Source organism: Hyposmocoma kahamanoa, unplaced genomic scaffold (assembly GCF_003589595.1).
Source record: "Hyposmocoma kahamanoa isolate Upper Pololo Valley unplaced genomic scaffold, ASM358959v1 78, whole genome shotgun sequence".
NCBI classification, from domain to species: domain Eukaryota; kingdom Metazoa; phylum Arthropoda; class Insecta; order Lepidoptera; family Cosmopterigidae; genus Hyposmocoma; species Hyposmocoma kahamanoa.
In genome coordinates, this window is record NW_020653945.1 from 6,372,467 (window position 1) to 6,390,028 (window position 17,562).

The 17,562-nt window shown below is 36.8% G+C and overlaps 1 protein-coding gene across 3 annotated transcripts; it reads left to right on the forward strand.

Moving 5' to 3' along the window:
• The first annotated feature begins 864 nt into the window (after window positions 1–864).
• On the forward strand, window positions 865–17,508 carry LOC113233406 (protein obstructor-E). Of its 3 annotated transcripts, none has more exons than XM_026468535.1 (5): window positions 865–983; window positions 12,827–13,036; window positions 14,070–14,258; window positions 14,558–14,768; window positions 17,442–17,508. In XM_026468535.1, the coding sequence occupies exons 1-5, from the start codon at window positions 938–940 to the stop codon at window positions 17,494–17,496; spliced, it is 711 nt and encodes a 236-aa protein (XP_026324320.1). In that variant the 5' UTR covers window positions 865–937; the 3' UTR covers window positions 17,497–17,508. The 3 variants fall into 3 exon arrangements, with proteins under 3 accessions (XP_026324320.1, XP_026324318.1, XP_026324319.1); XM_026468533.1 differs by lacking the exon at window positions 17,442–17,508 and adding an exon at window positions 16,112–16,582; XM_026468534.1 differs by lacking the exon at window positions 17,442–17,508 and adding an exon at window positions 16,112–16,582 and having other exon boundaries at window positions 14,561–14,768.
• The last annotated feature ends 54 nt before the right edge of the window (window positions 17,509–17,562 follow it).

Genomic DNA, 17,562 nt, shown 5'->3' on the forward strand with positions numbered 1-17,562 from the left:
TGGGCGTTGCCTTTACAAGGCAAAATTCAACGTCGTTAACATTTTTAGTGTTTTTTTTTTCAACGACAATTTCATGACGTCAAGTTAATACGAACGTATTAAATTAAATTAATACACTGTCTGAGAAACCCTTGGGCAGCTACCTTGCCCAACGCATTAGCATAGCGTTACAAAGGGGGAACGCTGCCTGCATCTTGGGCACCTGTCGCGGGGACCCTATTTTATTCATATTATTTAATCCTAGTTCTACTTTCTAGTATTTAAGCTTTTATTTTATCTTACCTGTACATTACGAACGCATTAATAATTAGAATATACACTACAAATAATCAAATCTAGAAATAAATGTACCATTGATATATTATAGCCACATGTAAGCATTACGTCAAAAGTGCTTTTTATCACATGAAAGTAGTTCGTATTATTCTTATAATAACACGAAGTACATAAAACAAATTATGGATAAGTGAAATTTTAAAACACTCGTATATAAGCGTAAAGTAGTTACCGACGAATTTCGTTAGTAGAATCGTTTAACCTCTCTCTTGAAGTGTGTAGCCTTATTAAGGATGCGGTATCAAACAACAAATCCATAAACAACATTGTAGCTTTATGTTGTTGGGTTTTTAACGAAAACTCAATCTGATTATGGTGACTGCATATACTTCATTGCAACTTGTTTGTAGTGTAATTGTTTGTTATGTACGATGTTGGATCAGGATGCATTTATTTGTTTGGATAGAAGAGGTTGCAACCCCTGCGGCGGCATGCGTTCGCTTGCGCTGCGGCTGCGCGGGCAGCGACGTCGGTTTTCACCGTCCGCTGCGACGCGTACGCCTACCCGATATAAAAGCCTCAGTCGCCCATTCACCCGCTCGCAGTGTGTGCTCGAACGTTACAGTGTCCACTCCTCCTGTGCAAGGACTTACAGTTTACCATGAATTCACGGTGTTTAATAGTGCTAGCTGCCGCCCTCGGCGTGGGTACGTAAAATTTGAACTATTTAGGGTGCGCCGAGTGTCCAGTGACAGAGGAATACTCTATCAGTTGATATCGATCGAATCGCCATTAAAGTTTCATTTCGATCGTGAAAGCTGAAGTGTGATCGTTATCACCGTTTCCACACAACGCGGTTGCAATTGCGCGAGCGCAATAAGTGTTGAGAGAAGAGAAATTGCAGTTGATGTGGTGTAACGATCGATTTGGTGCGGTCGGGTTCACACTTTTCTCATACTTGTTATCTAGGGGTGCTACTTTCTCATGACAATATCCACCAATCATATCAATAACAGGGGTGTTATGCAGTGCCGAGAGGTCGTAAATTACTTCAATAATAAGTACTCAACAGCAAATACAGAGAACAAGGTGCGAAACTGGCACCCATTCGTTTTGTTGAGACTAGATCTTTCCTTCCGCACAAATAGAAAGGTGTTGTGGTTGAATTACCATAAACATTAGCCATTGCATTTATTTAAGATTTAGTTCAAAAACGGGTAATTTAATTAATTAAGTAGCCATTGGCCTAGTTGATTAATTACACAACCTGAGACGTAGAGGTTGTTAAAATTACAATAGAATTTAATGGGAATGTCGCTTTACGATTAGAAAGAGAGTGAAAAAATTAATTGGAATTGATACTTTTTATTCACCAAGCCACAGTAAATTTTAATTTTATTCTTGTTTATTGTAAGAAATGTGAAAGTTTTATTGGTAATATGGATACCAAGTTTAAAAATAATGGATTTTACGTAATTATTTAATCATTTCGTTATTGTATGCAAATGATTAAAAAAGCAAATTGACATAATTGTCAATTTAGGAAATTCTCTTTCCGTTTTGAAAATGATCATCTTATGCTAGTCAAAACGTCCTTTAACAGTGGCATGCATTTTCCAAAAAAAAAAAAAATTATCGGCAGTATTTTGCAATAATCACGTTTTTATACATACCTGTGCTAATTAGTTGCCCAATAATCCAAATGTTACGATTTACATATATTTTTCGTAACTTCAACCTTATTACTTGAGGCTATTCTAAAACCAATACGTGTTAATGAAGTAATATACACTAAATATACACTAATGTTTCATCATACGTTGTTACAAATTGAATATTTTTTTATTCTTAACTTCTAACAAGGCCTTTAACACTATACTCTATGGTGTTTATAAAAATGAATATAAATTACAAAAAGTTAAAAAAATTTGCATTTTTTAAACATTTTGATGATTTCGTAAATTTAAGAAAATATTACTACACTGGCAGGTTTGTAACACATATATTTATGTATTTATTTATTAAGCCTTTTTAGTTGAGTCCCGGTTCCCTCCTAGGGTCCCGTGTATATCAAAATGTATATAAAATGTGAAGTGATTCACATCCAGACAATAATATTCCTAAGATCTCGTAAACTTCTATTGTACATTATAATGAAAATATCGCATTCAAATTTAGCGCCATAAATCCCACATGACAACAGGGTATCTAGAAAACATGACTTACTTGCTTGGGCCTGAAGCACGTAATTAGTATTATATTTAGTCGTAGCATATTTTAACGTACCCTGGGCGTTTAGCCCTTTTCGCATTGCAGTTTGCTGGGTCTTAGGAAGCTTTAGTATATCTCTTAACACAGCGTGGCTTTTGGCATAAGCCTTCTTCAATCATTCCTGTGAGTTCTAACAAGAGTCCAACTATTCAGTAGGGACCTGTAGTTAGCTCTAGCTTATCTTTTAGGGGGGATATAGGAGGCGTCAGTAGATACTGACGCCTCCTATTGCATTTCCCATCACGTGTTTACCAGTTTGTGCCTATTGCGCCTCATTTATCCGGCCCACATATGCTCATTTTATTAGCAGTAGAGCACTTTGTGAAATAGTTCGTTCAGGGAAGTGCTGTCACCTTACCTATTTCTGCCGCCAAGCAGTAACGTCAGCATTACTGCGTTCCACTTTAGAAAGGTAAGGGCACTGGTGATTTACAGGCACATGGGGCTTGTCAACTTATGTCTCAGAGTGACGGGCGCAGTGGCAGTGTCTTTAAGATCTTTGCGATTTAAAGCTCTATGTGGCACTGCAGTTGTTATGGGTAGGCGTGTCGCTTATCACCAGGCGCACGACTTGGTCGTCCCGTCACATGCAAATCGCAAGGATCTGAGAGGCAACGCCACTGCGCCCGTCACTCTGAGACATAAGTTGAGAAGTACCATCTACGTGTAATTTCATCACCACTCTAGCCCATCAAAACCGAAACGCAGTAATGCTCACATTACTGCTTGGCAGCAGTAATAGTTAAGTTGGTAGTACTTCCCTGCACGAACACTTTCACAAGAAGCTCTACTGTTACTACTCTTCTCTCTAAAAACTCTACAAACTATTCATATCCTATTTTAATCAAATTCTTCGTAAGGCATTGCAATTCCTAATAAACCTCGTAATATATACGATATATATATATATATATATATATATATATGATTCCCGTACAATAGTTTCCTTTCCAAGTTGATTTCCAATTGTCATCACATCACGACATCCTGGAGTAATTGATCGATGGACAGGAAGGCAACACGGCAAATGACAATAATCGCTCGACTACTATGGAGCTATAAAATTAGCAATGCTAAAGAAAGCATGCACTCCTTATTGAAAGCCTAACTTTCTATCGTAAATTGTTCGTTTCAAAGGCAATTTACTAAAGTCAAGGCTCATTGAACATGTAATTCTATAAAGTTAGGCGTCGTATCTATTCCGATTTTATACTTTGGTCTATAGCATGATACGTATACATACTCGTAGTGTAACAAATTGGTTGTACTATATAGCTTATATTTGTAGTACTTACTGGTAACTAAAAATTAATAAAAAATATCGCAAAAATAAAATCACGTTTGAATATAATTTTTACAAAGTAATGTTAGTAACGTCGAAGGTGTTTTAAATCTTGCAAAATGTACAGAAAACGACTATATTACTCACTAATTTTAATTTGATGGATGCACCTTTTTCTGTGTATTTGTTTGCAGCTTTTCTGCTAACTTTAACACACTTTCGTAGCGAAAATGGTAATTCTTCCTGTCTTAGTATTGATAGAAAACACTCGCGTTTCTGCACTAAAAACAAATTATCATCAGATTTTGTAATCAGCTGCAGCTGGCAGGAAGTTTATTTGTTTCTAAATGTAGAAGTCATAACATATTACACATACATTACATGTTTATAAGAGAAACAGCAGAAAAGCTGTAAATTTATACACAGCAAGAATTGGATATTGACAAATGGAGACTTAATGATGGTGCGAATGCACTGTTTTTAGATAGTTACTTATAATTTTCATTTTGGTTAAGGCCATTCAAAGTATCGTCCACTTCGTGCAGCGTGACTTATGACATTGTTTAGGATTTTCTACACGTACCCAGTTCTCACGGGTCGCTTTGCGTAACACTAACATTTTCTTTAACCTAAAACGATGGGAATTTTAATTATTTACACCTGATGGTAAAATTTATCTATTGTTGTAAGTGTAATGTTTATTTATTTTTATGCTGGAATTATCGCTTCATCAAATTTCTTTAAGAATTAAAATTATTACAATTGCAATGTCGATAAGAAGATTGTTCGTATCTTCATTTCAATCAAATATTCATAAAGTTATTAAGGCAAGCGTGAAGGTATCCAATTAAATCGTTCTCGTAGTGCGTGCTGGAATCTGTAGAGAAGAAAATGGGTGAAAATTATTCAGTTGCTTGAGTGCGCAGTGAATATGACGGGCTGATGACCATCTCTCATAATTGTGTGATGAACACGAGTTTATTACGATAATGGTCGGTGTTAAACGTCGTAATTGTTATCCACAAGATTCCTATGATACGTAAGAGGCAATTACATGAAAAACGTGAGATTAAGGGTTTATTGTTCATGAACAATATACATTTTCATGCCTACATATGGACAAGTGAGAACATGTTGACAATAGTAAAATAATTGCAAATGTCTGCAAAAAACTGGTATAAAAATGAAAGTTGTCAAGAAAAAAACTTTGAGTCAAAAATAACAGAAAATCGTTATTTAAACAAGTGTTATTTAAAACTGGCGCAAGTTACGATCGATGACATAATAAGAGCTCGAGATACAAAAGTGAAAAATAATATAGAGTAAGAGTGTTAAACGAATCGAGACACAAACGAGATCGAGCTATTTAGTTAAGCACCTACTAAGTAATTTGCTGCTCTCTCTAATTGAACGTAAGTGGATGATTGCGGAGTGACTGCCCGATCCATTAAGTGTGACATGTAATTGATTGGGAATAGAAAATGAATAAAAGCATAGACTGCAAGGTTCTAAATAAAGAGATTGTTCGAGATAGATACGTTTATATAAATATTCGGGATTGTTCACTCATAACTTAACACACGTTACCAAAATTCATTTTATAAAGCATTACTGATCTCGCTTTTTTGTTCGAGAAAGTATTCTAATGTAGTTACGTAAATTGCATTAAAATGCTTTATTTTTATGGGACAACACTCTACGCTTGTAAGAAACTGTTTTAAATTCGGAATACATGTCGGGTTATCTAACAAAAGGTCTTCTTCTGATGTAAGAGGTCACTGTCTTGCCGGAAGTCGACTTGTAATTAACAATTCAATAAGACAATGCAACGGAAATAGAATTTTTTAACATTCCCTTCGATGATATCTAACAAGTTTGAGGCTAATACAAGATATCTAAAGGCTATCTTTGTTGAGTCTGTGTTTCATACACTTGGCTGTTTATGCCATATCATAGAGAAGTTCTTTTTGGTTTTCGACTTATACAATACGATACTATTTTTTTAAGAAATATCGTACAAAGTACGTTATGTATTGAGTGCAATAAAATTCCAAGCGTTGTCAAACTTTTCCAACAATTATTCATCATTATGTCGTGCGTTTAACGGTTTCACGCTTGTAGCACGTATTTGTCGTAAAGCTATCGGCTTAACACAGGTAAGTGGTAGGTGCATTTGGAGATTGTCTGTCCTTGACAAATGGAGGTATAAATAACCTCTTAGTCCCGTGCATTGTTGCTATTTTTTACGATTCCGTAGTTTGTAAGTTGTCGGCATTTTTCAAATGCCTTGTTTACGTCATGACTAACATGCATGCATTATAAGGTGTTAACGAGAGTTATTAGCGTATATTTTGAAACATAATATTTTTATATGTTTTTAAGAAACGGTACCTATTGCAAGGCTTAAAAATGTAATAAGAGAAAAGTAAGTAAGATAAACTGATGACCTCGGTGACCCTACTCGAGTTTTCTCGATATAATAATTTGGGAATAGAATTTTTTTATGATATTAAGTGACGGAATCAACAAGTCATGCGCCTGTTGGTAAGCGACAAATCTGTCCATAGCAGTTGCTGAGCCACTCAGAGCTTTAAATAGCGAGGGCATTGAACTGCGCCAGTCACCCTGAGGCATAAGTTAACAAGTTCCATGTGCCTGTAATTTCACCAGCACCCTTACCCTTTCAAAACCGGAACGCAGTAATGCTCACATTACCGCTTGGCGGCAGAAAAAGGTAAGATGGCAGTACTTCCCTAGACGAACTCTTTTACAAGGAGCTCTACTGCTATAATCATTTTTCTAAATTGATTCTAGCCTGGGTGTGCTAAGCCTCGGAGTGATTTCCGATTTTCTGATTCTCACTGTACTGGGAGTTCCTTACTTTGAGGTCATTAGTGTAGCTGTCTTTCACATTAGTATTACAAGTAATAAAACTTGTTTATTCTATGAATTGGCGCCATGAATTCATAGTTTTTTCGGTGTAGGATCATATTTTAATCAAGATTAGACAACATGATAGCAGAATCTCACTAAAGAAATAAAATAAATGAATGTAATAAGATTATAATTTTGAAATAATTAGGAAAATATTTCACGAGTCCCTATTAAACCAAGTTGCCCCACTGCGCCAACGCATATGTTCCAATGATCGTATGTATGACTCGTAATTTGTCGTCGGCTTTAATAGTGGCTATTACGAAACATTTATTTTTATTTAAGTCAGTCACAGTTTACGATTACATTAAATAACAATAAATTTTACATTTAATTATATTCATATTATAAAATAACGCACACACTCAACATAGCCCCGCACTAGGGAAACCCTGTATCGCGGGTGCCATGGCCACACACATAGACGACCACAAATTACACCCAAACTCACTCAATAATTGTAGGTCTTACAACTATTTCTCCCGGCCCGGGAATCGAACCTCGAACCTCTGCATGGCAGTCCGGTTAATATTATCATTATATTTTTTATTTTGCGAACAAAAGAGAAAAGTTAACGGTTTTTGGTGCGTCAAATATTTATAATATTTATTGTAATTGGCTGAAAATATTATCTTACTGTTTTTAATATAAACTTAATATTGGTTATAATTATGATTTTATTATAAAATCAGTAACCACATAGGAGTTCTTTTGAAGAAAAAAAAAGGATGATTGGTGTTGAACTTTCTCCGCGCTCCGAACATTAGATATCACTTACTATTATTACATCGCATGACTAAATGGAACATACGAGAATTTATGTTTCATGTCATCACGACGCGCCGGGACCGAAAGGATGCGCGTGTTAACGAAATGCCCCCATTAAGTTGTTGAGATATGTTACATTGTATTCTCTGAAGATACTTTCACTGGCGTAGTCAACAATAGTTATCTAATACTATTTTAAAAGTTACGTCATTTTCGGACATTCACAGCGTCGTGTCATAATAATTTCTCTTAGAGTACAATTAAAGAAATTACTCTTAGAATGCGTTGCGTGCTTGTGATTCTTTTTATTCGTCTTTTTTGCGAGACGATTGACTGATGCGTTAAAAATATTAATTTATTCATCTATTTGTTTATCACTAACAGTCCTCCTTTTGTTTTTCTTAATAATTGTGATATATTCCTTTTTTGAAAATAACTTTTATTGAAATTTTAGAATTCCATTAGAGTTTAGGCGATAGTATGTCACGATAAATAACAAAAATTAAATTTATGAATGTATATTTTATGCTATTTCAATTAAAATAAGGTATAAATTGCAAATTTCTGATTCCGACCTTGGAGCGAAGTGAGGCATTTCTTTCTGCCTTTCAAAATATTGAAATTTATACCTTATGTCAATGGTAATAGCATAAAATATCGATAAATTTAATGTTCTCTGATGATGTTATGGACCTTTTTCCATAAATAGATTCCATCACGATGTTTATCTTGATCGTTAGCGAGAGGAAAAAAATCATACGTTATGTACGTAAGGATTCAAATCGTCGATCCCTTAACTGAGAAGCAGCCATTTTCCCACCAAGCTACTACCGTTCTAGAATAAACATAACACAAATTTCCCCCAAAAAAGATGCCACATAGTTAAATGGCAACTAAACACTTTTTCTTTTAATAAATTCGTGCACATTCATTGCCTTTGAAGCCTCATATATCATTATAATAAGAATTGATCAACCAGATTAGATTAGCTGCGTAGGCAAATAATATTTTATTAGACAGATGTGTTTTAGTTTCGCGTAAAGGTCGGAGATTACGACACCGGGTCTGCGCATCGCATCAGCATCGATAACGAAATCGAAAGTTCGCCTACATTCGACATCTTGGGTAGGTCAGCTTGGGGGCTTTCACCTGTATTACTTAACGCGACCTTTAATATTGGATAGTGCTTATGAGAATGTAGCAAATGTTTGCTCTTTTGTTAACATGACTGCACAAATAACTTGAACAAATTTCGGTGAGATAACTTATTATAGCGAATGGGTCATCCATTATACCTATTTCTTGCTTCATCAACATCGATTAATTGTCATAATTAACACATCGAAATATTTCTAATAGTTTAAGGTTGTCGAGATCCATGTTATCCAATGATAATAATAAATAAGATTAAGTAGCACTAGAGGTCCTTGTGAAAGAGTTAGTCCAGGTGTGAGCATTACTGCGTCCCGGTTTCGAAGGGTAAGGTGCTGGTGAAATGCACATGGGACTTCTGAACTTACCGACTCGTCCGAAGAACAGAGTCCGTTGTGATTATATAGCGAAAAGAGAATAGGTACATTAGGAGAATAATATCGATATTCAAACTAAGGCCCATGCAAAGGTGTTTTGAGAATTTATATACCTTATTCGTTTTGGAAATATAAAATCAAACAACCGTCGATCTGACATCCACAGCGAAGAAGAACGAACGAAATGTACTATGTTCTCAGAACAAGGAATCTTGCACATACATTTTTGTTCTACGGATGAGTCGTTATGTTTCAGGGTGTCGGGCGTAGTGGCAATGGCCCTCATTTCTTTGTGATTTAAAGCTCTGAGTGGCACTGCAACTGTTATGGACAGGCGTGTCGCTTACCACCTGGCGCACGCTTTGTTCGTTTCGGCACTTAGTGTTATAAAAAAAAGATAAAATAATATGATGAAACAAAATGTCACTCGAGATTCTACCATGAAAGTGTGTTAACATCAAGCTTGACCCATATAAATTTCGCAATTAATAATAATGGCAGTAACTCGTACAAAAACATACACTAGTAACCCAAAACTGGATAATTACGACAAATGCGTAAGTTGTTGCGTAAGTTCTCATAACAAGGTAGTAACTGCGTAAGTGACAAATCGATAATTATGTGAGCGTGCGCGCGCGCAGCCGCAGGGCTCTGGTGACACCCCCGCTTGCGCAACGTCACAGGCCGCCGCGCGTGTCCCGGTTTCCTATATCATACTAGGCGTGTCAATCACATCGGTAGATACACTTGAAAATGTCTTAATAGAACGTGTTACGGTGACGAAACCGAACTTGGCGCAGAGCTTTTGTTCACTAATCTCCTTTTCACGACAGTATGCACAATCGATCTCATGTCGACCCTATACTGTATGTCGTCGGCAAAATTTGAAACCTCGTAACTTCATTTTCAACGAAATTCTTTTTTTTAGTTTTCAAGCGCTATATCGGGCAATTATTGTACATAATTATTTCTAGAAATTTTGTTTTTTGTGCCTCAAAAGTTCGCATTAACGGAGGTTTCGAAGTTTACAAATTTAGCCCACTATATTGTTATCAATTAAACAGCTATAAAGTAGATGTAATACTCAAAAATCACATTTTCACACTCTGTTTACAAACAATTTCTTTCCACGTCTATTTGGTCACTGATCAGTTATAAAGATAATCGCAAAAACATCAAAGAATTTGTTGCCAAAGTTGAATAAGACCTGTGTAATTGGCGTAAAATATGCAAACATGGGGAAATAGACCAAATTATCGTAAAGGTTGGTCTAATTTCGACTGCTGCCACTGGTTTGCCTCACTGGCCAGGAATCCCAGGCATCCATAGCAATTGTGGTTTACCTCGATAGTGTCGTTTACATTTACAAGAAAGGTTGACGAGGTTGTAAATAGCCGAGTAAAATATATTTGGAATTGAAATACCGAGCTAATGTAAACATGGCAATTTATTTACGAATCGATAATAATTTCAATCTGTAACATATTTAATTGCTGTCGGACTTTTATTACGACATTAACTGCCTCCATGGCCGAATGGTTACCAAGCTGGATTGCCACGCAGAGGTCCCGGTGCGGGAGAAATATTTGTATGGCCTACATTTATTTCTCTCGTGAGTTTGGGTGTAATTTGTGGTTGTCTACTTATGTGTGTCCATGGCACCCGCGATACAAGGTTTCGCTAATGCGGGACTATGTGTGTGTTAAAAGAAAAAAAAACGACATATGAGTAGGTATCCAACTCTGAATTGTTTACCAAGCAGTTGCATTGAGCAAATGTATCTAGATTTGTTATTCCTCTTTATCACTTCGTACTATGGCAGAATTTAAAATGCTAATGACACTGGGTGCACAATAGTCCTCATTTTGCAACACTAACAATCTACAAAGTCAGTTGTTGACGATTACACGGAGTAATTAGTGTCTATGGACACATATTGTCTATACACCTACTTTCCTATGCACACATATCGCAACCATGTTCTACCTATTGAACATTTCTTCAACGCCTCCATAATAATGACCCACAGGTCATTAGACGCATCAAAAATGTATGTGTGCCACTTAATTCGTTACACCGTGTACTGTTTGTGGATTATTCATTGGTGTATTATTATGAAACCAGGTGCTGCCAGCTTTTCAAATAAATAACTGTCTATTACATAAAAGTCTATAGTGTCAGAGATATTGTTACTGTAAATATCGGACACCAACACAATGTTTTGTTCTTTCAACGATGTTGTTTGAGAATAAAGACAGCTAGATACGTAAAGTAGGCAATGGAATTAAAACAAACTGGTGCTATGATACATACGCTAGAGTACTACCATTGCAAAATTGTGTGGATGAGCTAGGTCCCAGTAAGTTGTAAATGTTAACCGGTCCACAATTGTGACATAACAGAAGAAATCTGGGAAGGCAGTCGAAACGTTTTGCACATCAATGAGCTATGAAGTAATAAAAAGTAGAGAAGCCCTTCAATTATAGGTACAGATTGGTTGGTATTGTTTAGAATTACTTTTTTATGCCACCAAGTGATGGAACGAATTACTCGTGCGCCTGCAGTTACAGTGCCACTCACAGCTTTAAACCACAAATCTCACAAATCTCACGGGCACTGCCATTGCGCCTGTAATTTCACCAGCACCCTTACCCTTCAAAACTGGATCCCGCTAATGATTACACAATACTAACGCAGTACTTCCCTGGAGCAACTTTTTCATGAGGCACTTTATGGTACTACTTACCGAGACACTCAGGAACAATGACTAGAGAAAAGAATAGTGGACTAATTCGAAATTGTTGAACATCCGCCATGTTTTTGGGTAATCTCTGTAGTGGTATATTTTTTCAATCGCAGAATAGTTGGTTATACATCGCCAGTTGCAGAAAAATGTATTGGAGTTAGTGATAGGACCAAAACTGTTACGTAAAACTATTTTAGTTTAAAAGAAAATTTTAATGCAAGTTACTATCTAGTGCAAGAAACTGATGCCGCAACAACTAGATTTCGTACTGTTGCATTTGCTCAGTGTAATTTAGCGAACAATATCTAAATTACATAGAAAAAGTTGCTATCACAGTTAGCCTATTTCTCAGCGTGTACAACACTTAGTCACGCGTGCGCGAAGCAGTGCATAACACACTACAACAAATACATTGACAGAGATCTAAATGTCTGCACAGTGGTTGTGCGCAGGCGTTGTTGTCGCATGTCGCAGTGCGCTTGCGACACAGCTACGAGGTTTGTCGCGTCGCATTCCAGAGAGAAAGAGCGGCCCTGCCCGCGACCGGTGCGTTGCAAAATGTATTGCGTGCCATAATAACTGCTTAGCAAACCCTGTGGTGGTTTATTTTGTAATTTCAATTAAAATTCAAGAAGATCGTGTTTGGATGCGTCGCTTTCTTCATCTTCGTATCGCAATATTGGCAGTTTTACAAATATTTGGCTCTTGCGTAAAGTATATGCTATAAATTATGCAACCTGCGGGTTCAAGCGCGGTCAAGATGCGAGTTTACATAAATTGATAAAATTAACTCTTTCAATCGTAATTATTATTGTATAGATTTGCAGCAAATTTTTATTACAATACACATTTTTATTACACCTTTTTCACAACTTTCTCACAGTTCGTTCCGTCACTTGGTATTATATACAAAAAAAAAAAAATTTTGCTTTGTCGCTGTGACCTAATCAATTGAAAATAATCTGTTGTAATCGAATGCACGTAGCGTAACAAACTTATTTGTGACATTTTATTCTACAGCGGTCGCTCAGGAGACGTTCAAATGCCCGGACGACTTCGGCTTTTATCCTCACCACATTTCCTGTGACAAATACTGGAAGTGCGATAATGGAGTAGCTGAGCTGAAGACCTGCGGAAACGGTCTCGCCTTCGACGCTTCCGACTCAAAGTACCTCACCGAGAACTGCGATTATCTCCACAACGTTGAGTGCGGAGAGAGGACACAGCTCGGTAAGGATTTTTTGTACCAACTTGAATAAAATTTTTGAAAACATGTAGAGATAACAAGAATGGTTTTATCCAACAAAGCGCAAAGTTTTGGGTCTTTTATGGACATTTATACAGAGAACTTGTTTGTTTATTCTTGTTTTTTTTTGTTTGTAATTATGTCACATATATGTGTAATGATAGAGGTTAGATTTAAAGATTCGATGAAAGAAATTAGGCGATAATTGTGTCATGCATAAATAGAATACTTATATTTTATACTTATATCACATGTGACTATATAGCTTCTAAATATTGAAATAACATGTCATATTTATTAAGAAATAACTTGTACCCAAATACGACTCGGCAAATTGACTAACGATAAAGTGACGGTCAAGGTCAATAATTTGCATAAATTTAATAAAATTATGTAGATTGCGAATGTCCACCAGGTTGCCGTTGAAGGTCATCAAGGTAGGTGCGATCTGATGACAACTTACTGGTTTTTGTCGCAGTATTGCAGAATACTACAAATTTGAACTAAGCATACAGCGACGAAGAGAACATGCGAAACTTTATCGTGAATAAAGCGCTCTCTATCATCTTGTAATTCAACGCAATATTGAAATAATGTTTTATTGCATAAAGGCAGCGATATTATATCGATATTTTGTCGTGAATTAATCAAATATTCATTTTGTTGCATAACAGTTTATGTTTTTAATATTATCTATGCAAAGTTTTGAAAGACGAAAATAAATTATTACAGTTTTCTTAGAATATTTTCTGTTTTCAAACCTTGAACTAGAACCACTTCGTGATGGTTCTTTTGGTATTAGTCGTGAACTACTTTTTGTGTCTGCGTCAGGTCTAGTCTAGTCGTGGATTAATATATCTGTCAGTTTTAATCGCTGTTCATTTACTATTTATACCTATCTGTCGACGGAGACACTTCGGACTCGGTATTTTTAAATAAATAACATTTTTCTAAGAAATAGCATTAATTTTCTTTCTTTAAACATTTTAACTCACATATAATGTTATTCTTTCACAGAACCTCCAATCTCTACTACCCACTGCGAGAGGCTGTACGGTATTTTCCCTGATAGCGCCAAATGCGACGTGTTCTGGAACTGCTGGAACGGCGAGGCCTCTCGTTACCAGTGCAGCCCTGGACTCGCTTACGATAGGGAAGCCCGCGTCTGCATGTGGGCTGACCAGGTCCCTGAATGCAAGAACGAGGGTAAGGTTCTATTTTCTGTCATTGAAAATTATAATAGGGGTTGAATGCTGTTCAAACTCTTATTTTTATATATAACGACAATATAGTCAGTGTGATGTTCAAGATTAAAAGAATAAGATGAAAGAAAAACATTTTACATATGAGAATCATGCCACTTCTCTAACAGCACATGAAATTCTTTGAGCACATCTTTCTTTTAGCGATTTTCTTCTTAAATAGCACCACCGCTGCCGCTGTTCTACGTTTCGGTTTCGCCTTCCACACCCCCTATTCACGTAACCTTTTCCGGTGTTTCCCAGAAGTAGCGGGCGGTTTCTCCTGCCCCCCACCCGGCGAGGTGTCAAACGCCGGCTCCTTCAGCCGACATGCCCACCCCGAAGACTGCCGTAAATACTACATCTGTCTCGAGGGCGTAGCCCGTGAATACGGTTGCCCCATTGGCACCGTATTCAAGATTGGTGATGCTGACGGCACAGGCAACTGCGAAGACCCCGAAGATGTTCCCGGATGGTAAGCCGATAATTCTTTATCTATCTAATCTCTCCGCGTTCAAGTAAAACAGTCTTGACTAAGACTTGGACGCATGTTGAGATCTCTTCTCAACAGACCTGTGGTCATATGTGGTGCAGTGTTAACACCTTAATGTACATTAAGATCCTGTAACCACCTCCATACCAATGTCATTCCTGTGACTAACAATTTCTTCCGCACTATTTGTACATTGACGTTTAACAAGTTTAAAATTTGTAACTGTATAATAAGCACTGCAGAATTCTTTATCAATAAGGATATTTTATTATAGAGACATAATTAGGTAATTGGCGTTAGCTTCTTATACGCGCTGATTTGACGTATTTGGTAGGTAGTTAAACAAGTTGCCTTGTTAGAAACGTAGACTTTCTAGACCCGGCCTTATTAAACAACTACTTCAAAATAATAACATTGCGTTTCATATTGGTTTTCTCCTACAAATATCTTTACCGACAGCGGTATCTTTGGCGTTGATAGATAAGACTGGGTTAGAAAATGTTGGCCCAGTTGAGTTCGCCCACCTAAATACCAGGCGGCTATGTGGTTCGGAGCCTTGCACGCCTATTACGGCACATATTTTAGGCCAGCGTAGAAATTAACATGACTTAAGGCAAAACGCTTCTGTAGTCGGTCACACTGCGACCATTTTCAATGTCGCCCGGTGTGGGTAACTGTGCATGTTAATGACCGTTTGTTTCATGTATCTAGTTGACCATGTGCGCCCGTAACTGTAAGTTGTCAATGTCTTGAAAAGCAGGAAGGAAAGGATCCGGTCAGCTGCTTTTCGGTTTCCGCGCTGAATGAAGGGCGGTCACTTCTGTTAGATCAGTGTATTCCCTTCACTTCGTTAGTTCCCTTTAGGAAAAATAGTATTTTAATATTAGAATGGTCATCGGGTGACGTAGATAGCTGATTCCTTTGTAAATACACAAATTTCTACTTACAAATGATAACAAATATTTATCTAACAGATCTAATAATTGTAGGGCCTCGCTTAGAAACGGTAACAACATAGCAAGATGTTTTTTTCGAAAGTTTCAACCTCCAAACCACATAATTGCAAGCTGTAAGAGTAAATATACTTATATTTGAAACAGTAATCGAGAAAAACAAACGGTTAGATAATGTTACTTGGAAAAGCGAACGGGTACAATTCTCGTTACCGTTTCAAGGTAGTTTACTCGATGTTGCTAGTTGAACGAGAATCGGTTACACAATACTGAGTTAGTGATGTAGTAAAAGTTGTCCGCACAATGTAAATGTAGATTAAGAGATGAGGTGGAAGCGGCAGGCAGTACGAGTAAGCTCGAGTCCATTTTCAGCGAGGACTACTACGGAGACCTGGACCTGAAGGCCATCAGGAAGAGCGAGCTGCTGGCCGGCCTCCATTCCGCCGACAGCCAAAGCCGCCTCAACCAGCCTAAGCAGCTGAAACCCCGTCCCCAAAAGGAGAACTAAACAACCCACCCTAATTCCTTAACTTTTATAATACTCACATCTCTAATAAAAACTGATTTTCTTCGCACATCACGAGCAACCACATACGCAATGAATACAGATCCATAGTTTTTTTCAATAATATTGCTCTTGGTGTGCGAGGTCTGTTCCAGATTGATAGAATTTTGGAATGTAGCTAGTGAGGCCGATTGATTTGTATTCAATTCTAGTTGCCAAATACTTTTCTTAAAAACAGTTTCAAGAGGCATGCTAGGAAACTAAAAAGAACATATCGCGATAGAAATATTTATTTTATGTATTGTATAAGTTTGATAGCCTCACGCATTGTCGAACCCGGAAATCTTTGCCACTGTATAATATTACATTATGTACCTAATGAAAAGTAGGACGTTTAAGATGTAGGTGTGCATTTATCACTAAGTAGTTCTGTGCAAAGGAATTGATAGAGGATGTAGTTTCCATCATTGGTTCTGGCCCCCATGACCTTGTAAATAATATATTTTGTACTGAATAATTTCGCTGCGACTGAGTGTTGTTGTTCGATAGAAACTGTAATACTTAAGTTTTATTTTTAGTGATAAAATAAACAAAAATATAAAAATTAACTGCTGTGTATTCAATTGACAATTCTTGTAGTGTAGTTATGCACCCTTTTTCTTTAACACCTGTCCACTTTCACGACCACAGTCTTTGGTTGTACTGGTTACTTTCTAAATAATCTTTTTGGTTTCAGTAACTTTCTTGCTTTCTATTAAAACTGTATAAAATAGCACTTAATAATAACACACAAGGTTCTTTATGGCACCGACTGAAATCCTTGGGTATTCAGGTATGTTCACTATGACTTGTGTTGATTATGTTTTCTATTTATTAAAATGTTTTGGAGAATTTGGCTACAAAACCTATTAAGTAAATACTATATACATTTTAAGACTTTAGTGGTTCTTCACTAAATGGTTATCATTACTTACAAGTTTCTTACCACGATATGATTTCTTTTTATTTTCCCGATATTTCGAGAACACGGTATGAGTTCTCGTGAGAAGTCATAAAGTGGTAAGAAACCTGTAGTTAGAGGTATAATCATTAAGTAAATCCAATTCTATGTCACACTTTTTCAATTTCTCGTTAAATGGTGGCAAGTTCTCACTTAATAAAATTAATTAACACTGTGTATCGTGTAATATTTTACAGCGAAGATTACTACGGCGACGTGGATTTGAAGGCGCTGAAGAAGCTCGGTTTCTGAATGACAAGGAGCGGCTCCAAGGACAGGCTGAAATTTAACCCTTTCGACCTGATCTAATCAAAAGCC